Source organism: Bradysia coprophila, unplaced genomic scaffold, assembly GCF_014529535.1.
Source record: "Bradysia coprophila strain Holo2 unplaced genomic scaffold, BU_Bcop_v1 contig_235, whole genome shotgun sequence".
Lineage (NCBI taxonomy): Eukaryota > Metazoa > Arthropoda > Insecta > Diptera > Sciaridae > Bradysia > Bradysia coprophila.
Window position 1 is genome coordinate 2088668 of NW_023503496.1, and position 27621 is coordinate 2116288.

Sequence of the window (27621 nt, forward strand, 5' to 3'; positions counted from 1 at the left end):
AACCGAGCCCATTTTTTATTTGGTCGATTGATTCACTTCAATGCAACTAACTTCACGATTTGGCATATTAGACTGTTATGAGGGCGAAATCTTCTTTTGTTCAAACTTGCGGGAAGTGTCAAATGAAGGAGAAATTCGTTTATGTAAGCGTTTGACAGTTACCGCAAGTTCTTTGCTCCAATCAAATTTCCCCTTCAAAATACTTACCCGTCATAATGGTTTCCAGGGATTCGTATAATCAATTGTTTATGCAACTCGAGATCATAATGTTCGAAAACTTCGAACTTTCGATCGCTCTGTTGCATAAAACGTTGTATGAATCTCGGTGTGAAGTACTTGATTAGGCTCACGATGTGTATTATGACACACGGCCTGCGGCCTCGTGTAATAATTACACATCTAGATCCTAATAAAGTACTTCGCACTTGATGTCATCAATAACTATTAAAATGAATGAAAATGAACTAGATAAACGCAATGAATGTCAACGCAAGGTATGGTCGAATGTCAAACTTTGTATGTAGCGGAGGACATAGCGATTCGCTATGTCCTCCGGTTTGTATGAACAGACCATACCTGGTTTGTATATTAATTGGATAAATTGGAATCCATTTGAAGCAAAGTTGGTTGTGGTTAATTTGCACACAAAAATGAACAACCGATCGTCACGTCGATGTCTTTAAACACACTAAAACCAGACTTTTCATGTAATGCAAATGTTATGGGCGACAAAAGTAGTGTTTTAAACATGATTAAACATGTAATTGGTGGTTGACGTTGTATAGTCTGACGTCATATTTTGACATCGTAACTAACGTTTAATTTAAAAACTGCGAAATGCATCGTGAAATGCGTTTATTGAATATTTGAAACTTTTAAAAATTCTCCTCAATTTAGTCGAGCGTTAATTTACACACGACAACTTGGATCCTTGAACATCACCTGTTGCGCAATACCATGATAAACTGGTCTACCGTTACGCGACTGTATGTGCCGAATATTTCTATGCAGCGGTATCTCAACGCCGTCCGAAATGTACGTCCAATGTCGCATGCCCAAATCAGCCGTATCAAAGTCCATAGGTTGATCGAACACAATCCATGTATTCGTTTCCAGACAGTTGTTGAAACACATGGATCCGGGGTAGAGCACGAAGTGACTGTTTTTCGGTATAAAGTCACTTAAGCGAAAACTCGTTTCACCCGACGAAGTGATCGTTTGGTTTTCCGACAATTTCTGGCTAAGGGTCAGATCGTTCAGTAGAGACCACGCAGCGTTGTGTTTATTCGACAAGCGCCAGAGGATGGACAGTTCGAATGCGTTTCCGGGACCTGATTCGAACGCTCTCAAATAATCGTGATCGAATTCGGGTAATAGAAACAGCAAATGCATCTACGAATGGGAGAGAGAGAGAGAGATGAGCTTCGAATAACCTTGAAATGTCAAGGAACTGAAAGAGGTTGTCCTCTCCATAAATGCTAAGGACGGTTTCCATTAAACAAAAAGTACTCTGTACGAGAGCCGTGAGAGAGCGAGCTGTCGAGGAAACAAAGAAAAAGAGAAAAAATGCAATCTTCTCTCTCACGGTAAGTGGAAATCGAGCCTTATTACATAAAATGACGTCTGTAAAAACTTTCGAATTTCCGTCTTCCGTCTGTTCCCCATTATTGTTCACCTAAAGCAAAATCTTGGGCTTTCCTTATGGACAACCCCTAATTGGTTTGCATTACCTCCATGGCGTACTTCCAACCATCAATAGCATGAAGAGTGCCAGTGTGCGCATTTAAATTGTGATGGACGTGGACATTTTGAAGCACGTACTTCTTTCCCTTACGGAATGGGGCTACGTCTTGGGACGTTTTTAATTTAAAATATCTTTGTGGATATTGAGCACTGCCGTCTCGTTCCCATTCGAACAGAGCTAATGAAGGGAATGAAGTTTAAATAAATTCAGTTAAGGATCTGCATTCAACGATGAGTGAAAGTCTTGACTCTCTGCGTCCATTTACATTTTCCTGCACTTACTGTGTCGTCCCAGATTGGTAACCGTAACTTGGTTAATTGGCACCTTCATGTTGGTGAACTCAAGTGTCATGAATTGCGTTAAATTACGTTCAGAAATGGAGGGTATCGCAATGGGTGTCTGAAGTAATCCAGATGCACAAGTTCCTGTCCACTCATCCTGAACTGAAAATGTTAACGCTGGGTTAAAGCGGTTTACTATCGCAATGTAAATTTTACGACGAAAAATTCGAATTCAAAATACCGACCAACGTAGTCAACGCTTACATCGTTCATCCCATATGGGGTGCAGAGAATGAGATCCCAATGCTACAGTGAGCACAATGAATACAACTGACTTTGTGAAAGTCATTTTTAGCAATGTGATGGAACGGCAAACGTATATTGGATCTTGCCTTCCTGCCAAACATATTTTCTCGCGATATTAGCCTTTTTCGTTAAAAGCAAATTTAAACAAATTGCAAACGTAAACCAATTGTTTTCTCGTTCGATTTACGTAATCGGATCTGTGTTTAATTAGAAGACTTCGTGCGCTTATTTGCTTATGTTGGAATTTGGCCATATCTATTGAGCGTTGAGGTTCAACTAGTTAGAGTTTACAATGTTATAGAGTGGCACTAACAACAGCTGCGTCGCGTATTCACACAACCAGATGCTTAGAACACTGGAAGAAAACTTTTTTTTTCGGTATTCAAAGATGCGTACAGAGACATCACCCATGCGTACGGAACGGAGACCAAATTAGGGGTTGAGTGACTCAACCGTTGAGTTCTTCAAAGCTCAATCAAAATCAGAGACGATACTTTGTTCAGAACTTTTATCGTTAGTTAGTGTTGATAAACAGCATTCGATGAAACCAACGCACTTCAAGCATGAGTGATCATAGTTGTCAGCTGCACAAAATACTCTATTTTACATGAAAATATTTTCACAGTGTTTTACGTTTGTATGCTACATTGTCAAGTTTCAGTACTCTATTTAAATTACCACTCATGCTTGAAGTGCGTTGATGAAACAGATAGTTTGTGTGTGTATCCACCAATGAGAATAGTTTCAAGCATGCACTCAATATACAGTAGTCTCGCTTGCAGATAGTAGATACCACGGTTGTGGACAACGCACTTCAAGCCAAAGGGCTTGGAGTGACAGCTGTCAAATGGAGTACTATTTTCTTTGAAAAATGTTCCAGATTTTTTTACAGTGCCAAAATTTGTATGAGAGACGGTCCCGTTTCAGTATTTTCGGTTTACCCAGGATTCTACTGTTACCGGTGCGCGGTATGAAAGATAAAATGTTTTTTAACAAATTCACTGACAAAAAAGTTTCGAAAAATCAGCTGCTGCAGGTAACTTTGTCTCCAGGTAATCTACAATAGCTGCCACAGCTGTAGCGCCCCATACAAAAAATACAGCTGCGGCAGATAATGTAGATTACCTGGAGACAAAGTTACCTGCTACAGGTGAGTTTTTCGAAACTTTTTTGTCAGTGTAGGTTTTTATTAGCATAAACGACGAATAAAGTTTTTGTATGAACGACAAGGCAAGGAAAATAACATGAGAAGTCTTACTCTTTGATATCACCAGAATACTTTACTCTGATCTATAATGTCATCTATTGTGGAACAAATCGGTTCAAATCTGAAAATCGATTCAAAATTCACATTCCGTTGAAATCTGTCAATCTGTTCAAATCTCACAATCCTTTCAACCCAACCCGACAATCGGTTCAAAAATGATATTCCGTTGAAATCTAAAAATCGGTTCACAACTGAGAATCGGCCTAAAACTGAAAATCGCTTCAAATCCGACAATCGGTTCAAAACTGACAAACAGTTCAAAGCTGAGAATCGGCCTTAAACTGACAATCGGTTCAAATTTGACAATCGGTTCAAATCTGACAAACTGTTTAAAACTAAGAATCGGCCTAAAACTGATAATCGGTTCAAATTTGACAATCGGCTCAAATCTGACAAACTGTTTCAAACTAAGAATCGGCCTAAAACTGATAATCGGTTCAAATCTGACAATCCTTTCAACCCAACCCGACAATCAGTTCAAAAATGATATTCCGTTGAAATCTAAAAATCGGTTCACAACTGAGAATCGGTCTAAAACTGACAATCGGTTCAAATCCGACAATCGGTTTAAAACTGACAAACAGTTCAAAGCTTAGAATCGGCCTTAAACTGACAATCGGTTCAAATTTGAAAATCGGTTCAAATCTGACAAACTGTTTAAAACTAAGAATCGGCCTAAAACTGTTAATCGTGTCCAATCTGGCAATCCTTTCTACCCAACCTGACAATCAGTTCAAAACTGATATTCCGTTGAAATTTAAAAATCGGTTCAGAACTTAGAATCGGCCTAAAACTGAAAATCGGTTCAAATCTGACATTCCATTCAAAACTGATAATCGGTTTCGGTACAAATTTGAGGTACTTGAGTGAAAAAATGGTGATTGGCGTAACCTCCTCAACTTTGAGTAATGCAAAAATTGGATTTTGTACAAAGTGAGGAGGGACATGCGTCACTGCGTCACAACCACAGCAAATATTATGATTTAAACCATGCCAACCATTGTAGGATAAAATGCTCATTTTTCACAGAGTGATGATGATGATGAGTTCTGTAAACATAATGTATGTACGTATAGTGCCGATGCACCAGTGCGAATGTAATCATTATACTAAATCAAACAAATTACTATCGAGTCATCCCGTATAAACTTTTGTGTAATAAAAACAAAACGAAAGTGCATTTCGGAAAATAAAATAAAAACTTTTGCCAACTTCAGCTTCTAAATGAGCGATTATGATGTTGAACTTTCCATACACTCAGAAAATATTCACCAAAATACGAGGATGGGCGAATTTGAGGAAACACATTTATGCACGCACTAAACATTGTTCGAATACTGTTTACGTGCAACAAGTGGTAAACATTTACCATACGCATCCTACGCAGTCAATGGGGACATATTTCACATGCCTGTAATACAACGATGAGCTGAGCATATTTTGTATGCATAAATGTGGTAAAATTCAGCTTGGAATGCATGTAAATCAAAATTGAAAAAAAAATAAATTTGACGAATGTGACCTTATGAACCGAACTGTATGTTACAACAAATCAGAAGGTTTTGCATTAATATGTTGAAGGGGCTCTGAAAATGTGTGAAATGCTGGGAGACTAGCATATCAGAGAGTATTTTAAGATATTTGTCAAATGGACTGTTCGATGAAAGACGTCTGTACTTTTTTGGTAGCTTTTGACTCTCCCCCTCACCTACATCAATGCTTTTCCCATGCATTTAACATTGTTTGTTGAACTCTCCCCTCTCTATCTAAATCTGGACGTCTTTTATGGACAACCCTTTATAATTAATTGAAATTTCTATGTCTCAGAACGACCTTTCCAAAAAATACATGAACCTAACGCAAGTTCAAGTTCAAGTACTATTTCATTAGTAACCCCTTCATAGGCAGCCAGAGCGTAGTTGACGTTCAAAACGCTGCTGACAAAAGTTGTCATAGATTTGTCTAAAGTCAGAGACTTAAACAGAGAAATGGTAACGGCAGCTCATGCCTTCAATTCTATACTCCGCTAGGCAGATGGGTTGTATGAGACACGAGACAGACTCAGCTCAGTTTAAATGGATTTTTTAGGGAATTTTCTCGCCCATGTGAGTGTCATTTACATGTGACGAGAGTTATGGACTAACCGTCACAAAAATACATTTTTCAAATAACAAATTTTCGGTTCACGCATATCTCTCCTCATGTGTGAAACGGCGTGTGAGCTGCCGTTGGCATGTCTGTTGACTACTGTTGACTACTGTTGACTGAAGTAGACTGAAAATAGAATGCGAGAAAATTTCATACGAATTCTATCCCATAGGTGTCAGCTGTCATTCACTTGTTCTGTCTATCGCGCCGCATGTGTACTGACTTAACAGTTCTCTGCAGAGAACCAATCAAACCAAAATAAAGTGTCGTGATACTCAACAGCGCCGTTCATCATTTCTCTGTCCAAAGTACAATAATAAACAATAAAGCAATGCCGGCTGCAATTTCACGTCGAATTTTAGTAAAGCTCCGTCTTTCTTGCAGTATTGCAATGACTATTTCAATAGACTCAGTGGAGCTTGGTCATTATGACAGCTGAAATATTGCGAAGAGTATGACAACACTAAGAAATTCTATTTAAATCGTTCACCCTTTGCCTTCTCTTTCTTTAAATACTTTGGATTTGCCAGTCGAAAGTTTATTTACTTCACATTGGGTAAAGAGCAACCTGCTAAAATTGTGTCAATTTTCACCTTTCCCAATAGAACACTTCTTTGCTGAAGTTAACAGTTGTGGAACACTATTTTTCAACTATATTCGAAGAAGAAAAAGGCTCGCCGCACCGTGTGCGAATAGTTACTTTAAGACTATTTACACCGTGAGCTGCACTATAGATGGCGTTACTTTTCTATGCAAAAATGAGCATGATCTTTGATAAATGGTGTTGCCTGCTTACACCTTAATCAAATTGGAAGAGATGCTTATAAGACGACTGGGACGTCGTTTCGACGGATAGATGGAATTTGACGAATGACAGCTGGTTTTTTGAAATAGAATTCAATGCATTTTCTATCGGCCAAATCACGGCAGAGTAAAATAAACCAGGCAGGAGCGGTTCATTTTCGAAACGTCAAATAAGGGACCTAATACACTGTATGAAAATGAACTCAAATGACATAAATTGAAAATTTTTATTCGCAAAAATATGGGGCTACTAGATTATTCAGGTCCCTAGTCAAATCAGCGTACCTGCCTGGTTAACTTTACTCTGTCGTGACCAAATTCAAAATCATTCGACATCTTCCTTCTATCCGTCGAAACGACTCAGTCGTCATATTAGCATCTTTTTAAAAATAAAACTTTAGGTGTAAGCTGTCAACACTATAGGTCTGTTCCAAGGCCATACGAACTGTCAAATTTCATCCATAACCTCATCAATATGTATGACTCTGTGGATGAAATCGTGTTCGTTCGACCAGTGAAAATTTGTGTTTCCAGTTACTTGGAACAAACCTATTAGCAAAGATACGTCAAAAATATATGGAAAAATGAGATGAAAAGTGACGCCATCTACAGTGCAGCTCAAGTGCCAATACGTGCCCATGCCCAATTTTCTTGCGTGTACGCTACAGTTCTGTCTCCATAAATTAACATATATGAGCCAGAGACCGAGACGATGTATCCGTGCAAACATGAAAAAATTACACACGTTAATCACTTTATACCCATGACTAAAACTGTATAAAGTGCTAATTGAAAACGAGCGAATATAGAGGAGAAAGAAGAAAAAAACTTTTCAGATTTTAATGTGTTTGAATTTGAATTTTGAAAAGCTAATTGAATTTTGGTAAAATTTCGTACTTTCAGAGTGTGTGCTTTCATTGTCGCCGATTACTTTGTATTTACATCGACACTTAACTACTTTACTCTTTGCTCTATGATTAAGTGTTAAACATTCCAAATGGAAATTCTTTTAAAATAAATAGCTAATAAAGCCAGCCACACAGTGGGTGAGAACAATGAATAATAGAACCTATAAACCTACTTTCTCAATCAACCGATTTACATTATACCGTCGTCGTCGTCGTCGCACCGGTCTGTTGTATTAATTCATTTCGTTAAAGGAAGCAAAATATTGTTCCTCTTGCAGCGACCGTTAATGCATCTTTGTGTTGAAATCACATCAATCAGATTTCATCATTCCGCTTCGTTAAGATTTTCAATCGGCTGAGAGGAATGAGTGACAAATTAGAGATCAATCAATCACGGTTAGGTGTTCTAAAAGGAAGATCAGTCAAAAACACTCAAAGAGTAAATGTGACGCAAGTCCTTGTGCATACTTCCAAAACAAACGCTGTTTAGGAAGTTTGGTTTGATTTTCTGTTATGTTATTTGGTTGCAATTTATATCATCTATATCTTCCATCCGAAAACGCGAAAACCGCAAAATTTCGCGAACATGCTTTTTCCAGAAAAAGTGTTTTCTCGACGTTTCAGAAGATACTCTATCCGAATCTGCAATTAAAAGTTTAGGAAATTATCTGGAAACACCTCACTTATATCGAAAATAACCCAAATCCATCGAAATATCCGATGGAAGTTAGGAAGTGCTAGAGGAATCGTCTCTCATCCCAAAATTTAGGAACGAACCTTGGAACACCTCACTTATATCGAAAATAACCCAAATCCATCGAAAAATCTGATGGAAGTTAGGAAATGCCAGAGAAATCATCTGTCATCCCAAAATTTAGGAACCCACCTCGGAACCCTTGTTTATATCAAAAATAACCCAAATCCATCGAAAAATCCGATGGAAGTTAGGAAGTGCCAGAGGAATCATCTGTCAACCCAAAATTTAGGAACCAGCCTTGGAACACCTCACTCATGTCGAAAATAACCCAAATTCATCAAAACAGTTTTCCCGACATTTACCAATCACAATTCATAATTACTAGGTGAAAAAAAATTATTTCTTCTGACACACACATACACACACATACACACACATAAAACACGCTGTTATAGGGATGGAAACTTCCAGAAGCCCTAGCTCCCAAACGAGGCCCGTTCCACCCAAATTTTGGCCAAATTTTGAGCTACAAGAACGTGTGATAGCTCGTTGAACTCGTACGGACGCCTAGTTTTTTTTTAAAGCTAATTTGGAGTCATTCGGATTTGAATTGTAGAACTTCAATATTTGCTGTATGTATGGTTCTGCAATCTACGACATTTTTTTTTTCTAGTAATAGGACCTGCGTCACTGGCGCTATGCTAACGCTCGCCCATGATGGAAAATAAAAGTGCGATTCGTGGCCGGTGAACAAATTAACAAAACTTTTTTCGGTAATTTAGTCCGTTAGAAGTCAACTGACAAAAGTGTGGAATTTGCACAACTCGCTCAATGTGCATGGCTTTCCGATGTTCTTAGTTTTTCATCAATCATTACACATCAAAGAGATACTGAGTTCTTAGAACTTGTACCTATAGATAATGGCAATACATACCCACAACATCCGCATCGTGTCGTTGTCAAAGTCTTTTGCAATGGTATGTACAGTCACTGTTCGTTTTGTTTGCTGCAACAATTCTCTTAGAGTCGGAATTTTACAGAGGGAGAGGGAGAGGTGTGCGAAATTAGCATAATTAAGACAAACCTTCATCGCATCCAATCAAATCATATTTTGCCGGAAGAGTTCTACCGTAGAGTGTAACTTCATCATTTTTCCCCATAATATGCAATACTGGTTTTAGTTCAACGCATAGATGTTGACAATATTATCATTCTCGAAATATTTTCCATCCGTGTGGCATGTATTCTTCTTTTGTCCACTCAGATGCGGTGAGAAGATGGCGTTTTGTTGACGCTCTATCTGATGTCATTTCGGGTGAACAAGAGTTTTTTTCTCTTTGTAACTGTCATTCTGTTTTGATTTTGAAAAAAGTTGAAATCAAATTGATAATGTTTGTTTCGTTGATAAGAACGGTTATTCACGTCACGCACGAATGAAGAATTATTTGTTTACCAAGGGAAGACATAGGAAGTTTCAACGAGAGCGAAAATGTGCGGCTAGAGCGAAGCGAGTAAACAAATAACCATTTCGCTTAACAGGCAAATGCTTTTGACACATATGAGTATACCAATCTTGTGACTGGTCCATTTTTGCAATTAGCAATTGTCAACTTACAGTGGACGTTAGTAAAATTAGACAGGAATTTGCATCATTTGTTTTTTAGTTGGCCCACTGATACAACAATAGGGGTGTGCGATGGATAAAGGATCGAGACTGGCGTAGTCCACATAAAATTGTTATCCTCACTAGATGTCAAAAATCGATTTTAAAAATTTTGAAAAATTCATTTATAACTTGCGACAAATCATAGAAGCTAAATTTTCGAGTTTTCGGCCCCCACCTATTTCGACATCCACCAAAAAACTTCTTTGAGATTTTTGTTAGCTGTATCAGTCCTATGATACTAATTGGAGTCCAATGCAACAGAAAAAAAATAAAATCCGAAAGAAGTTTGTCGGAGAAGTGTTCTTCGTGAGTCGTCATAGTTCACCGACTATGAAAAATTGAGAGGATCTTGAACTTGAAAATTCGTAAATTCATCTGAAAAATGATTCAACTTTTGCTCAAGTAAGCTTAAACTCTTGCGAATGTTGTAGACTATCCAGAACAGGAAAGTTTTTAAAAATCATGTGAGAAACGTTTGTATCGTGGGTGTTTGTTTGGCCTAACATTGGGGCAAAATGTCTCAGCTGAGATAACTTTGACGACTCATGAAGAACACTTTTCCGACAAACTTCTTCTGGATTTTATTTTTTTCTGTTGCATTGGACTCCAATGAGTAGAATAGAACTTATACAGTTAGCAAAAATCTCAAAGAAGTTTTTTTAGGTAAAGGTCGAAATAGGTTTGTCGCAAGCTGTAAATGCATTTTTGAAAATTTTTTAAATCCATTTTTGACATCTGGGGAGGATAACAATTTTTTGTGGACTACGCCAGTCTAGATTCTTTATCCATCGCACACCCCTAATCCAACACAAGAGAAAGTTTGTAGCCAAAGCGAATCTGTTGCTGTAATTCGATCGAGTTGGAATTTCCTATTTTCTCCCCTTGGTAAACAAATAACCATCATTCGAGCGTTGCGCGAATAACCGCTTTTATCCACGAACCAAACACATCAATTTGTTTCACCTTTTTCAAAACCAAAACAAACTAACAGACTGACAGAGAAAAAACTCTTGTTCACCCCATGGTAGAAACAAGAGGTGAGAAAATAAACAAAATTCTCAGCCGAACTGTCATCAGATAGAGCGTCAACAAAACGTCATCTTCTCACCACATTTGAGTGAAGAAAAGAAGGTTATTCACGCCCCATGGATGAAAAGCATATTTATAAAAAGATTCTCCGGACCATCCTGAGTGCAAAAACAATAAAATGTAAAATTTGATCCAGCAACGGAGGAATCTCCGCAGAAGTTTCAGCAGAAAATTAAAGAAAAAAATTCTAAAGACCAAAGCTCATCAAATTCTCGTTCTCATCATAATAAACGTAAGAGATTTTCGAAAACATGTCGCAGACTTATCGCAGACAATATTCATGTATCAGTATCAGTATAATTCAACTACTTCTCAACAGATGACCGAGATCATGCTCTCCATAGCAATCAACTCTGTTACAATAAAAAAATGAAATAAAAACAACGAAACAGATGATCGCAAAAAGAAAGGTAAACAACGATAAATGAAACATCTCTCTTTTAAGACTTAGTTCGGTTAGTTTTCGTTTGATTTACTTTTTTCTTCTTAACATTGTACGTGGTGGGTATATTTTATACGATCAGCGAGAAGTGATGAGAAAACGATGCGGTTCATGTAAATATGATCGTAGTTAGGTTATATTATACGCAGAAATGTAATACTGTAACGACGATACGAGAGAATTAAAAAAAAAAACCGAACCAACAACAGCAGCAACAAGAACAACAACAAAAACTAAAAGGCGGTCATTTGAAGTAAACTCTACCGCACGGTAAAATAAATCAGTTGACTCGCGATCGTCGTCAGGTGTGGATCATTGTACCCGGATACTCTACCAATTAAAATTTCTTTAATTTCTTGCACGTTGAAGAGTTCTCTTCGATAAAATATTGTTAAACAAACAAATCGAAAAATTAAATGTTTTTGTTTGTTTGATTGGCTTGTGTAAATTCGGTTGTGGAATTTTGGTAAATAAAATTTTCTCTTCGTCGTTTCGGGTCGAGCACAATTAGTGTCGGGACAGAAGGAATCAACACCTTTGCCAGTGTTATGATTTGCTTGTGAAAAACGGTTCTAACTATAAGTCGCGACTTTCTCATGTGACGGAACGTTGTACGATGTAAATGTTGAACCCACTTTAACAGACGAAAAGAATAAAATCTCGCCGAGAAGTGACTTCTTGTGGTTCTTTGATAGTTATTTTTTTTATGGAATCTTTTTCGTGTATTTAACATGTGCACACCTCAGCCGTACAAGTTTAGTTAAAGATAAATCAACTGGAGACGTTTAATCGTTTTTTTTTCTTCGTATTTTTTGTACCTTCAAACAAATAATCAAAGCTTAACGGACTCAAAGTGAAAGAATTTTTGTAATTTTTTCGTTTTTAAATTTTTGTGATATTACGAAGCTGCGATAACAAAGAAAATGGATAACCTCTTTCTGAGATACCGACGAATGGGAATGACTTTCCCGAAAAGGTAAGTTTTAATTTGGAACAGATTTTTGGGATAGGTCAACAATTCATTTGAAAAATATCAAAATATGGGCTCACGACATAGTAAAATAAACCAGGCAGCAGCGGTTCATTTTTGAAACGTCAAATAAGGGACCTAATACACTGCATGAAAATGAACTCAAATGAACAAAATGAGATAAATTGAATTAATTTTATTTGCGAAATATAACACAACTAGATAGTTTAGCTCCCTTGTCAGGCGCTCCTGTCTGGTTTATTTTACTCTGTCGTGGCTACAAGCTGTGACATTTCCATATGTATCTACAACGAAATAGGTTTTCTCTGACAATTTTGTTTGTGAGCTCCGAGGTGAGCTCTGGAAGGGTGGTAATATGGACCGCTCTAGTTTAAGTTTCACTCAATCAAACTTTGAGAATGAAATTTAAAAAAAAAAGTTATTGAAAGGTGTACCGAGCCTGGCAAGCTAGATTTTCGAATTTTCTGCTTGTCAGGCAGGACAGAGCCATAAATTAAAAAATTGGAAGTTTTAATTTAATTCTTCATGTGGCACTAACACTACCGATCTATCACCAATTTTACCAAGAATTTCGCCCGTCTACAACTGAGATATACACACTACCCTTGATGTACATGTTTCAGAGAAAGAGGTCGCTTTCTGAGCAGACTTTAAAATAAAAAGTCGGGCCAGAAAGCGACTCTGTTACTCTGTTAACATTTACAAGGAATTTTCCAACTTACCTCATCCTGTCGCGTTGCTCATAGTGTTCCAAATCAGAAGTGCTGTGTTAAAATGCGATCTCTTGAAAGACTGTTATGCAGGTGGGTTCTCGGCTTACGGTCTTTACTGAATTTTTAAGAATATGAATTTGAGCAATTTTGCGACACATCATCATGCTTGCGTGGCAAATGTATCAGAGAACGGTAAATTTGTTCGTGATTTCGTAGGTTTTCTTACTTCCTTTGGACTATTTTTAGAAGTTTCAAAGAATTTACCAATCTTCATGTTATAAATATTGTGGTCTTACGAAGCAAAGAACATGTTCAAAAAAAATGAAGTACAAGATTTGAAATCAATTTCTTGAAAATACTTAGATCAAATGAAGTAATAGATTCGATAGTCGAACTGCTGTATGTGTTCCGTCTGTAAAAGATTTTAATTAACCGGAAATCGCATGATGAACACCATCCCTGCCAATTTGTATTCACTCTAACATTTCACTCAGAAATTAAGCCAGGGGTCACACACTTCATTTATTCCATTTATTCATAGATCTCAAGTGTGTCACCCTCGAATTTTAATCTTTCCAAAGATTTCGTACAGTTGGAGGCAGAGAAATTTTAGCAAGAATTTGCTCAGCCGTTTTTCAGCAGATCGATACAAACAATCAAAACTGTTGAAACATTTTTATTCGGTTTTCCCACTACTACGCGCGTCTGTAGCAGCATCATCCGTAAAAACAAGAATAAACAGTTTTGATTGTAAAAACCGCTGAAGAAAATTCATGCTGAAGTTTCACTGCCTCTGACTGTAATTTAAAGACAAATCCGAAATTTCTATCCAACAAAACAGTCTTCTCATGAGTACAATTAACTCTGTCCAACCCTTTGTCGACACAGAAACCATCGCGGACTACGCAGAGCACACAAGGAAGAGCCTGCACTATAATAAGTAGGTGCAATTTTTGATTAACGATTGTATCGACTTGCATAACATAATAACAAACTTTGATTATCGCCACGAATGTTACATACCCACATGAGTGAAGATTTGAATTTTTAATTAATTTTTTTCTTCGTCTTTATTTTACCGTTATCATCAAATCGAAATTTATTTTCGTTACTAATTTAACGAATTAACATTTCTTCTTCTTCTTTTTCACTAAAATTATCACCATTGGTCACAGAAATATTTAGAAATTAACAAAAAAAAAACAGCGCCGATGAGTTATAATACTCGTCAAACGAGAGTCGTCCTATCGGTTTTTTAGCTTTAAAATTGCATTTGTCATCGGCTTGTTGTCTTAGGTCAACAGATAAATTGAATAATAATTTATGCTTCATTCGAGATGGGGTTTTTACGTTAAATTTAAGCAGAAATGTAGCTGCATACGTTCACCATTGGACAGTTAATTGAGATAAAATCAATTATTTTGACATCAAACGTCTATATTCCGTTCGAAAACAATTGAACAGGTTATGGGCCCACGATTTATACCATCATTTGTTTTCTTTTTTGCCACTGTCTCACATAAAAACTTGAGCTATGCTCACTCTGCCAAAGACAACATTTGAATCTGATTATTCGATTTATGTAAAGACCTTCAAACATCTCGATGCCAATCTTCCACTCAGCTCCCTCGCCTCTCTAATGGGACATCGTTTTGTTAAAAAGATATCGTGAGGCAGGAAAATCACCAAAAAGTCAAACTTTTTTGAGACAAGGGACTAGTCTGATCAAATTGATCGAAACAAAGGCAAAAAAACCATCAACTTCTACGGTGGTTATTCATTTTATAGTTACGGACCCTCACTAGTTTCTTTTTCTGCTGATGCGGATGATGTAACGAATTTGTTAAAATCTTATCACGATGAATGTGTGTTTGTTTAACGTTCATTAAATTTCAAGTAAATATTTTTCGGATGAAATTTCGGTGTTCTAACCAATGGATTTGCTGTAAAAAATAATTTTTATTTTGTTTTAGACACAAATGTTTCATCAACTAATTAGAAGTGTTTTTTCCTTGACCTTCATACTGATTCACACCAGAAAGTGTTTTTCTTTACTTTACAGCTACAGCTGAAGGTTTTAATACTAATTGCGTGTTAATTGGTTAACAGAACAGAGAACGGTGAGAGGATTATGTGGCTCATGAAAAATGAAAATCTTTCAAAAAATGGCAAGCCCTGCTTTTGAATCGTACGGGAGGTTCGCATTTAATCCAGCGAAAGTTATTCATTCAGTTGCTACACTTTAACATTTCGTTGCTTTCATTTTAATGAATGCATCCGGTCTCCTCCTGTTAACGGCCGTTACCGGCTGAATCTGATTAATCTACCTTTGTCTTAACATACGAATCATCCAAGGATGTCTGAGCTTTCAACAAGAGATCAAAGAGCACATTGCAGACATTACGCATTGTAGGGGATGGGGATATATACGCAAGGGATATTTTCAGCTGTTTTTTCTTAGAATTTTCGGCAATTTAAATCCTTGAAAATAAACCCTGAGACTCACAGGCTGTGAGACATTCTTTATTGAACGATACCATCATGTCATGTTAAAAATAAAAGTGGAATTAACATCTAGCCACACTTTGAGCTCTGAGGCCTGAGTATCATCCATAAATGACGTTCCCTTTTTTCAGTGCTGCCAGCAGATTTCATTCATTATTAATTCGATAAATTGCGTTCTCTTGAGTCAATTGAGTGTTCTATCCCCCAATTAGGGGCTAGAACAAATAGAGTAGATCACGACAACATGAGTATTTATCGAGTTATTAATTAACGTAATCTGCTGGCAGCACTGAAAGAAATTGATGTAATTTATGGATGGCCCTTAACAATGTGTTCAAAGGCAAACTAAAATAGTTATTTGAAAACCGTAATTTTCATGTTTCAAGCACTACTTTCGACGCCCTAAGCCTGTAAGATCCATTTCGACTACGCCTTGGAGGGGAGAAAATGACAATTTTCATTGTGTTTTGCCTTATTTTCTCCCCTCAATAGGCCATAAGAAAATTGCGTTTTCTTGGTCGAATGACATTTTTGAAAAGTGCAGCAGTTGCTCTCCCGTGGGGAGAAAATAGAACTTTTCTCATTCGAACTGACAATTGGTTTATGTTTTCGAAAATGATATGGCGAATAGACTGTTCCATTTCGGAGATGGAGAAAGTGAACAAGTAACTCATTTTTGTATGATGTCCCACGGCATAAAAGTGAACCATATCCAAAATGGAACGCCCTATCGATGATTTCGTTTCGTGTAGAAAATCGGCAAAACATAACATGCACGCATGAAAAACGTTGTGCTCACCTATGGGAGAAAATAGGAAATTCCAACTCGCTCCGCTCTTGTTGCAGACCTCGCTCATTCTATAAACCTACAACGCCACGTAAACATCCAAAAGTAAACGTGCGCGTTTTCTTCTAATTGATAAAGCTTTTATGCTCCGGTGATGCTTCGTCGGTCTATTCATTCATTTTTTATGAATATTTTTCGAATAATAAATGAAATTTAATGCTTTATCCGAGCAGGGTTATACACACATCCGTCGAGTCACATTTTCGTAAATATTAATAACGTTATTTGCTAATGTTAACAACAAACGATGTTAAAATCTACGATAATTGATGAAATCAATAGCGTCTGATGAATAAATTCTGCAAAATCGTAGTTCGGAATGAGAGAGAGAGACGGAGAAAAAGAATTGGAAGATTTATGTCATCGAAATGGTAAATTTGGAACGTAAACATGTTCACCAAAATTAAACGTTTTGCTGGTATCCATATTATGGTTTTCTAGCACACAGCATCCTACATACATTCTGTACACGTAGTGTATATATACCTAACCTACCGTACATTTCAAAGTACATTTTCAGGTGATTTGGCGCGTGTTTGTGTGTCTGTGTGCTGCCAAACTAACCATAATAATAATGTTGAGTGCATTAAAAGGTATTAAATTGTATCGGAATACTCATCTAATTGTAAATTATCGGTTTCGTTGTTTGCAATCGTCATGGGACTGATGGTGTGTTCATATCATTAGTAATTAAACATTCGGTTGATGCCATTTTGTTTGTTTATAATAATTATTTCGGAGCTTTCCATTCGTCTCCACCCTTCTCGTGCAAGTGGATCCTGCACACAGAATGTTCATCTAAATAAACCAAATGGCGCAATGGATGTGTACACAAAGGAAAGACATTCTCTGGTATTTCGGTGATAATTTTGTCGAGCGAGCAATCAACTACTGTACTAAGGGATTGTTTTAGGGAATTTCAATTCTGAAAATTCAGAATAATTTTGAAAACGTTCCGAAAAATTTTGAGAAAAAAAACTTTTTGAAATTTTTTATAATTTAGAATCCCTGACTAAGAGCAGCACAACAAATTCTTAATAAACTGCAGCTCTACATTCAATCCCAATTACACCGTAATTCAACCATCGTAATATTACAAATAACTCCGTAGGTGGGATGAGTGCACGCTACAGAGACTGTTAAACATTTTTACGTTTTTATGTTCCATGATTTTCCAAGAGTTCCGATTGTCCGCAATTCAATCGTTCGATTACATTCGATTACAGCTGATTCTTCAAGCTCATTCATATTCGATTTTGTGAAGTCATTTTAGTCATCACATTTTCACTGAAAATTTCTCTCCAATAGCCAAAACAAAATCGTTTCTCCGTTATCTAGGCCCATAACCTGTTAGATTCGAAGATTTCCGGGAGCAGAATGAAACGTTCGAAACCAGTGACGAGTATTAACCGAGAGCATAGATGACCAGATTATATTAATTATCATATACTTTACTAGTGAGGTAATATGACACTTATGCCTTTAGAAAAGACCCCTTGACACGCTCGTAAAATAAAACCCAATATAATACAAGGAAAATAGTTTGTCATATAGTATCACGATGAGTAAAACTACCTCTGGCTGAGGCCCTCAGATAATTTGACTCATCTAGCAAATAGATAGCAACCTATGATTCCAATATGAAGCGCCACCTTTTTCTTCAGTAGTTATAATTTGAGTAGAACATTAAGAGTGACAGTTAGAAAGTTAAAGCCGAAAACACACGAACAATTTTACGTTGATGGAATCGACAATCAGGCTGCATTCTCCATTGTAATCCGACAGTCATCACTGGCTAAACAATGAAAAACGCAGCATAATATTGTCAATCGCATCAACGCAAAATTGCTCGTGTGTTTTCAGCCTAAACGCAGATCCGTAGTGGAAAAAACACTTCACACGTAAATTGGCCAGTCTTTGGCCCTGATGGTCGTTTCTATGTTTCGCTGTCTTTGTACGCATAAAGATAGCGAAACATAGAAACGACCAGTTCTATGTGGCTACGTCTTAGTCATTTCCAGTATACGCGATAAATAGATGTGACAATCTAATGACACTTAACTGTGTTGCAAAGGTGTGATGTAAATCTATTGAGGACTTGGAATTTAGCTAAGTAGAAGATTTGTTTGGACGAACAAATCTTAGATGCTGTTCGGCCTAAGTCTTCAGGTGTTTTCTTTTCTAATTTTTTACGTCCTTCTCGCTATTAACCAAGATTTTATCTTCAGCTTGGATGGTTCAATTTTGTCAATCCACCAAATGCCGGTCGTCTTTTTCCAAACTGACTTGATAATTAACACAACTTTCAATTTAGACATTCCACATTCGTATTGGCCCACCATATCATATGTGATGGTACATGAATATAAAGTTTTTGTAAAAGTCACAAAAACTTGAGTGCATAACGCGGAAAGACGACCAATAAAACGGAAAGTAAAAATGACCCGATTCGTACTTGACAACAAATTTTATGAAAACAATAACTTTGATGTTTATTGAGTGAAATTTCCAAAAAATATTTTAATCCGCAAATCTTCTACTTAATGGACTCATCTTCGCAAAGGTCATGAACATCCAATCTTTTTTTGTGTTTGCTGCTTCTTCGTCGTCTTGACTTTTCGATATATTTTACTTTTGTTGATCTCAAAATCACGCACGTCCGGTTCTGGTCTCGTTTTTCAATCACATCAGAGAATTTCGTACCTTTTCTTTCTGTTTTTTTTTAACTTTTGTTTATTTCTCTTTTGTCTTGAAAAACCGAATCAATTTGGCGAAGAAGTAAAAAAAAAGATGAGCAAACTCGTGACGCATTCATTAACACATTTTTAGTTTCTTGGTATTATACGGTCAAATTGTCAGCGCTGGATGAACGAGTCGCTTTTTTTATTATCGCAAATGATTTCGCTGTTACTTTCAAAAAATTATTTTCGATACAAATTTTGTGTTGGATGGATGGGTCAAGCACATTTTATGCACCTTTCTTTAGAAGAGCTTTTAATTGAACCGAAGAAAAAGTGAACTTACATTTCTCATTACCAGGCAGTCTCGTTAATTCATTTTTTTCTTTCCTTTTTTCCGTTCGTTCGTTCGCTTGTTTGTTTTTTTTCGTTATTATTCAACATCATCTCCCATGTGAATAATAAATAAAAGTTCCGTCCAAGTGACTGTACTTATACCACACAAAACATCGAAACCACAATCAGCATCATCATCATCAGCATTACACACTGCCGTGTATTGAATAACTTTTGGATGCTTTTAATTATTGATTGATACATTTTAAAATTAAAAAGTCCATTAGATGCTCATTACACACAAATTGTACATACCACACCATTGGTTGCCCAGTGCATTACAATTTTTGAGTCAGTGGAAAAACGAAAGTAATTTTTTTTGGTTTTTTGTTATTCGATCATCTGATATGTGGAAGAACTACACAGGAAAAAAAAACCAACAAAATTGGAATGGTCATTTGGTGTAATTTCTAGTGTATGATGCCACAATAATAACCATCTGTGTTGCATATATATATCATCTCGAAAAATTATGAGGCTTTAAATGCCCCGGTTATTTCTTTTTTTTATTACTTCTTATGCAACCAACACTCAATACACAACCCGAAACGAATAAAAACTTCGCATGATTTATGAGCTTTATTTCTTTGTCTGTAAATCTAATTTGATTTCAATTTGGAATAATTAATTTTAAATTTTTTTGACTTACAATCAACAGACTTACAATCAAACAAAGTTCGTAATGAGGAAACAATAAAAAGAGAGAGAGAGAGAGAGGGGGGGGGACTCGACTTTGCGAAAAAAGATAGTGAATTAGATCACCTGGTCAGGTTTTTTGATTGAGAAAATTTGCAACTCTTTTTATTTTTTTTTATGACTTCTGATGAACAAAAGATCGTCGTTGTATACAACGGTCTTTACAACTTGATGATCATGATTGCAAAATAAGCTTCACTAATGTTACAGTACATGAAATTGATTAATTGAATGATGTTTACACCAGAGAAATGATAAGTTCACTAATGTTACAGTACATGAAATTGATTAATTGAATGATGTTTACACCAGAGAAATGATAAGTTGGTACGCCTGTGGCAAGATAGAAGGAGCACGTCGAAAAAATTGGCACCTCTATTGAGAGAATTCGTATGTAATTCTCTCCCATACCGTAAACAATTTTTAACCTCAGATTCCTTCTATCTCGCTACAGGCATACCAACTTATCATTTCTCTGGTTTACAGGCCACGTATATGAATGCCGAAGTGATGCGAACCTTTAGCGAGTCATAAGAATTTTACATTTTGGGGCTTTGTTTTTGGGTGGATTTTGATACATGATTTATACAAAGCCTTGAATATTGCAAAAGAATTGTCGAAAATATTATGAAGAGTTTGGCGAGTGATTTCACTCTAAGAAAATAGCAAATCAAGTATGCAATTGAATTGAAAACAATCATGATACCCGTGATTGGGGGTATAAATACAGGGCAATTGTACAGAATAAAAATAAACACAACTACTGAACGGGCAACATGCCCTAAGTAACGAGTTTTTCTCAAGTAGATGTACTGGCCCATGCGTGTTGGGGAGAATATCCCTCCAGTACAAGTAGAAACAGTAGAACCATCGATGCAGCGACCGACCGACGAATTTCAGAAGAATTAAAATTCTCAACATGGCGCCCAACGTGTGTGGAAGGGTTGTGTCATCAATGGTTCAGCGGCAGCAGCAACAAGGAAAGACGTAACATTGGTCGTAATGTTACAAGGCTGGTTGGTCGAGTCAATTTGGTAGGCAGATCGAATTGATGGTCGTCGTAACGTCCAGCAAAAAGAAGTTATTGGCACGCAGCAGTAGCAACGAGAAGAAGAAGAAGAAGGCTGGTTGGTCGAATCAATTTGGTGGAAGAATCGAATTGATGGTCGTCGTAACGCCCAGCAAAAGAAGTCTTTAACAGCAGCAGCAAGTAGAAGATGGTCAGCAGAAGAGGAAGGCTGGTTGGTCGAGTCATTCGGTGGTCAAAATCGAATTGATGGTCGTCGTAACGTCCAGCAAACTAGAGAGTCATTGTCAGGTGTCATTGGCACCAGGAAGAAAGAAATCAGACGCTGGTTGGTCGAATCAATGCAGAAGTTGATGGTCGTCGTAATGTCCAGCGAAGAAGGTCAATTGGCATTCGTCATTGGCAGCAGGAAGAAGAAGAACGTCATAGAAGGAAGAAATTAGCAAGGCTGGTTGGTCGAGTCAATTTGGAGATTGATGGTCGTCGTAACGCCCAGCAAAGAAGGTCATTGGCAGAAGATATTGACAGCACCAAGAATCAATGTAGAACAAGGAAGAAGTTGCAGTCTGGTTGGTTGAATCGATGGTCATCGTAACAATCCAGAAACATCAGCAAAGATTATGAAATCATGGTATGGTTTCCTCAGCATTTCGGATACCATAGATGGGAGAGTAGACGATTCAGCGAAAGAATTGGGGGAAGAGGCAGATTGACATATTTTCGTTTGGAGTTTCCTCGTGACCTGCGGAAACTGGTGGGAGTGTCGAAAATATTATGAAGAGTTTGGCAAGTGATTTCACTCTAAGAAAATAGCAAATCAAGTATGCAATTGAATTGAAAACAATCATGATACCCGTGATTCGGGGTATAAATACAGAACAATTGTACAGAATAGATTCAGAATAAACACAACTACTGAACGGGCAACCTGCCCTAAGTAACGAGTTTTTCTCAAATAGATGTACTGGCACATGCGTGTTGGGGAGAATTAAGAAGAAGTAAAATTCTTTACAAGAATTTCAATCATTGTGAAAACTTGAGTTCTATTAAAACAGTTTTACTACAAAGCCGTACTGTCGTACTTGTTAAAAAAAATATCAACAGAACTGTTGCAAAACATAAGACAAACGATACGACAAAAGAACTGTCAGTTTACCAATCGCTTTGCTTCATTTCGTATAAAACGTAGACTCTTAGGGCTCCCTTCTGGACCCTGTTTGCAATCATGGGAGATGAATCTACCTGGAAAATGACGTCACTTTTGTAAGAAAAAGGTTTTGTTCCGTAAATTTCATCGAAAGCATTCGAAATTCACGCAGTAAGTGCACTTCAGAATATAAATTCTGCGTGAGTCACTGATGGATGAACAAATGAATCGAAAAATAAGTTTCAACGCACTCTGATATGGGAATATATAGTGAATCACTTACTGTGCCTTTACACAAGGACGTAGCAGGGTTTCTAGTGCTTAGCTGCGATTCGAGATTTTTAAATTTTTCATTAATAAATCTTACCGAAATGTTGAATTGGCGCTACAATACAGGGTTTACACTACGTCCACAGTGTTTACATCGAATTCTTTATGTGCTGAAAATTTCAACTGTGAGAAGTTGACTGCTCATCTGGTTTGATGAATGAAATTGAGAGTTACCATAAGAGAAAAATTTGGCATTTGGTGTTGTTGTGGCGAATGTTTTCACGTACGTCGCTGTCTGTAGGGCCAGTTCTATACGACGCTGTGTTTGATTTGGGTTTGACTCATTTAATTTTAAATTCTCAGCGGACCAACGGCATCAATATTTTGGAGAGTGATTCCGCTGTACACAATCGAAGCATCATAAAAGCAATCGAAACTTAGCGCCAATTAAGGTGTCCGCGACTTTGTGGAAGCACACCAAAACTTCAAACAGAAATCCTGTAAGAAAGCATTGTAGTGAGAAATTTTGTAATGTCTCTAGCAACCTTAGTACGAGTAAGAGACCATAGTGAATTCAATAAATAGAAATGAAGTTCTCGCTCCTGGATAATTCACTTCCATCACTCCATTTCCCTATAGAAGTTAGTTGCAATATTAGTGTTAATATGTCAGAGTTTGAGGACCATCCAAGTCAATGAAACCTTAAGTATTCATAAGATGAACTTGATACTCTGTAAGATTTCATCACGAAAATACGTTAAGGGTTTGTCCATGTCAAATGCTCAGTGGTACTCTCCAGCCGGATATACAAGTACACTCTCGTTGAACGTTGAAGACATATCTCAAATTATTCACCACTGTTACAATATGAACAATGGCACATCTTACCTCTTGTTACGAAATGTTCATCAAGAGTATTATTGGATTGGAACATTATGCAAAACGTCTGTGCTGGTGTGGTTAACTTGACCTAAATTTATTTTTTAATTTTAATGCAACGCTGCCAGCCCAACAAATGTGACCCCATTTTATTCGCATCTTGTGTCCCATACAATTACCGCTTTGTTCTGCGTTGAAAATTTATTTGAAATCGGAATACGCAACCAGTAAAACCATGTTTGCAGTGATGAACGAATCAGTATGGTATGTTCATTGCTAAATTCAAATTTTTATGATTTTCAAAATCAATATTCCAATCACTTGAATGGCACACGAAAAAAGGCCTATATTTAGCAACGATTAGGTTTTTTGTTTGGTTCCGTTCACGCATACGTGCGGCGACCTTGAGAAACAATTTTTTTTTCAATCATTTTTGTTCAAATCAATCCACAAAACGGAAAGAATAAAATTAAAATCATCTGACCCCATCAGCGCATTACATCATAACTGAGGCGTAATTTATGTTCAACAGATTCGTGATTACGATGATGGAAGCGTAGCAGAAGAAACGAATAACATCGACAATGAATTCATGCGTTTTGTTTGAGGTGTTAGAGTGCTTTGGGTTATGGTTCGGTATATGATGTTCCCTCAACTGTTTCAATTAATGAATTAAATTCACTTCAAAAGAAGTAAGAATTTGTTGTGCCGAGTCACGGATCCATGGATAGAATTGGAAATGAATCTAAATTCAGAGAGAAACGGAGAAAGAAAAAACGTTCTGTTCTATAGAACTAGGTGAGTTACTACAGCTCTTGCACATTAAATCGATTGTATGAGTTGGTAGATGGTACATATATTCAGGCATAACGTCGAGTCACTTAGCTGTAGTCGAAAAAGGAACCGGTTCTTTGAGAGGTTTTTTTTCTTCTTGTTCTTCAATTCTTTCTTTTTCTATAATTCATATTTGAACTTACAAAGATCTCTTTTTTTTCTCTGTTGAATGAATAAATTTACTGTAAATTGTTTTTTCGTTCGCGTCGTTCTTCATCGCGTAATAAAATAGCGAAATAGTTCTCTCTGCCAGGGCTGTAATTCACGCCGTAAGTGTGCCTAAAATTTGAATTTTAAGTGAACGATTCGATGAAAAAGTGAACCAAAAAATACATTGCAACGCTCACTTGTATGAAAATGACGCTACGTTAGAAAGACCTCCACACTTTCCGTGATTTGATGTCCGAAGTAACACCAAATATCATTCGGCGAATTTAGTTTCCTACAATTGATTGCCAAGGCCTAGAGTTGCAATAGTCTTTAGTCCGTTTACTTTTTAACAATTAGCAGTGCGAGGAGCTTCCATTGTTCATTCGTAAACGGAGAGCTAGGCGGCGTAAATGCGTGATCACCTTAAGTCTGAATTCACAGTCATCCGTTTTGCCTCCGTGTACGTGACAGTTGACATTTCAAACAATAGAGCATATGGTGAACCTATTGTTTGAAATGTCAACTGTTAAGTGCACGGAGGTAAAACTGATGGCTGTGTTGCCACCTTAAAGGCGGCTTCACCCTCAAAAATTTCTTTACATTTTAATTTCGTTTGTCGCCGTTTATTGACGCATTTAAACAATAGCCTAACATGTGCACCGCTGCTTTTTTGGTATGCTTGGGACTACACCTATCTTGCTCATTTCTCTCCTATATACTCATTGAAGAGTATAATCTGAAGTGAATCATACAACTCGCCAATCCATAAAAAAGCGTCTTTTTTGGTGTTACTGTTTAAATGCATTTATGAAGTGAACGGACCCATTAAACAGAATGAAAACGGAGAGATCTTTTTGAGGGTGAAGCTATCTTTAAGGCTTGCGTGACAGACTGTCACTCACAGTTCGTTCAAACAATTGAAAGGGCGGAGCTTTCATTTTTTAAGCCTGATTTTTGACTGAGATAAATTTTTGCTACAGTTGCGCTACAGAGTAAAGTACCATAAGAAACATTTCAGACAAAAGATTTTCCGAAGCCGTATATTGACAGTTCATACAAAGCCAATCTTCTTTCCATTTATCTTTCCTGGTCAACCTGTACGAGTATAGAACTGGACTCATACAGAAGTTAGACGCATCTCTAATCTTTTGAGATATCAATATGATCGATAAATTCGGCCAATTTTTCGTGGGGAAATGATGATTTGTTCGCTTGTGGGTTTGGTTTTGATAGCGTAAATTCTGTGTGGTGAAGTTCGGACGCACTCGAAAAAATGACAAATTTTAGATCCATTTTTTATCAAAAAAAATATTAAGGAAAATGCACCAAACGTAAGCTGTTCGTGAACGTCTCCGTGCATGCCGTGCATGCATATTGTTTGGATCCTCGATCAGAGAGCCATAACATTGTTGAGATTTTCTTTAACTCACAGGAATCTTCGCAATAAAAATCTGTTAACAATACAGTTCCTATCTAGGTCCAGCCCATTGGTCTAGCTACGACCCTGTCTTTCTCCCATTTCACCAAAACGTTCATGTTGCTTTGATTCAATTTTTTTCTTCATTTTTTGTGTTATGATCTTAACCTCTTTATTACGTTCGACTTCTTAAAACTATGCAATGCTGTTCTTTCTATACATTTCTTCTTCGTCAGACTTTCATGAAATTCAGAGCACTGACGGTTGTAGAAGAAACGATTTTTTTGTTTCAGTTTTATTGTGGAACATTTAAGATTCCAATTAGAGACGGAACGGTACAGGTATACAAGAGTTGCGGAGTGTTTTTCCATATTTTTTTTTGGTTCTATTTGTAAAGGAACAGAAATCGAGATGAAGAAGAAGAAAAAAAGCGAAAGAATTTTTAATGGTTACAACCGAAGCGGTGATGATATTTTTGTGCATGAATTAGTGTCATTGTGCTCAATGGACATCTTATTATATTGATTGCCTTTTATGTACACACAAATTGCTACTTATTAGTGGTCGTTCATTTTGATGAACTTTTTAAAGTATTTTTCATGCATGCGGCGCGAGAATATTTATTTTGACCTCTCAAATGCGGTGAAGATGGTACTTTCCTATAAATATTGGAATTGACAATTCAGGCGAGAAAATGGTCATTTTCTCACCGTGAAAAGAGAGACGTTTGAATAGGTAAATTCTCTCAAGGGACTAAAATCATCGACTTTTCGTTGAGCTGTTTACATTTGCTTTTTTGATATTTTTTTACGCTTAATGCACACGCTGTCAAATTTTTACTATTTCTGGACAATTTTCCAAAAATAGGCCATGGAAAAAATGGGAAACTTTAACTCAAGCGATTTGCCTCCCACGCATCGCCCTGGCATCAAACTCAAACTTCGCTCTTGAACTCGCAAGACCAGTCTAGGGATCTACAGCGCCATCTGCTACAATTCCGCAGTATTTTTCCATTTAGTCCTTTCAGTACAAAAATTAGTCAAAACTGACTCTAATTCAGTCCCAGAAGCGCAAATTTTGTTTCTTTCTACACAACGCTCTAGAAGTCGAGGAATAGTGCAATCGCTCACCTTACCAACATTCAGCATTTATAACATTTACTCGGCCTGTCCAAGTAAAAGAGATCATTGAACCAAAACCCACACTAAACCACAGCACCAATCCCAACAATTTCATTGAATGGAGAAGCGAATTCATTCAATTTTACTATAAACCATCACTTGACAATGGGTTAAGAGGATTGGCATTTTTTCCGGTATTTTGTACAGTTTAATTAATTTGTAAAGATGGATACATTTGGAGAGATGGCAGATGCGGTTTGAATAAATAGGTCAATCGATTTGAACCAAGAAATTTTTGTTTGGTTTTGCATATAATTTCACTGCCGTTACACCACTTACACCAGGTATATCCTCATCTTTCTAGTGTCGCTCCCAACTGCATGCAAAATCATTTTCAATTTTATTTAGACATTCGCCTCCAGTGTCAACTTTCGTTGATTTTAATTTGCTATTTTTGATTGCAAATTACCATAAACCGAATTTAGATTGCCATTTCGCACCCGAAATGTGTGTGCATAAGTTTCGCCGGTGACAGTGTGAATACGCCCTGAAGTGTCGCATGGGTGCATGAAATTGAAATGATATTCGTCGTCTGGGG

At 37.0% G+C, this 27621-nt stretch overlaps 2 protein-coding genes across 2 annotated transcripts in view; one reads left to right on the plus strand and one right to left on the minus strand.

Annotated features, from left to right (window-relative positions):
- Positions 1–870: 870 nt before the first annotated feature.
- LOC119077412 (carbonic anhydrase 13-like) lies at positions 871–2435 on the minus strand. The gene is made up of 4 exons (XM_037184625.1): positions 2290–2435; positions 2026–2187; positions 1731–1921; positions 871–1392 (listed from the first exon to the last, which is right to left on the minus strand). Exons 1-4 carry the CDS (start codon positions 2372–2374, stop codon positions 910–912), a joined length of 921 nt encoding a protein of 306 aa, XP_037040520.1. The 5' UTR covers positions 2375–2435; the 3' UTR covers positions 871–909.
- A 9158-nt stretch (positions 2436–11593) lies between these two features.
- LOC119077397 (heparan sulfate 2-O-sulfotransferase pipe) overlaps positions 11594–27621 on the plus strand; it is a 118454-nt gene continuing 102426 nt past the window's right edge. Inside the window, exon 1 of the mRNA XM_037184603.1 lies at positions 11594–12328. Within this exon, the coding sequence (XP_037040498.1) occupies positions 12276–12328 (53 nt within the window). The 5' untranslated portion in view covers positions 11594–12275. The remainder of the gene's footprint in view (positions 12329–27621) is intronic.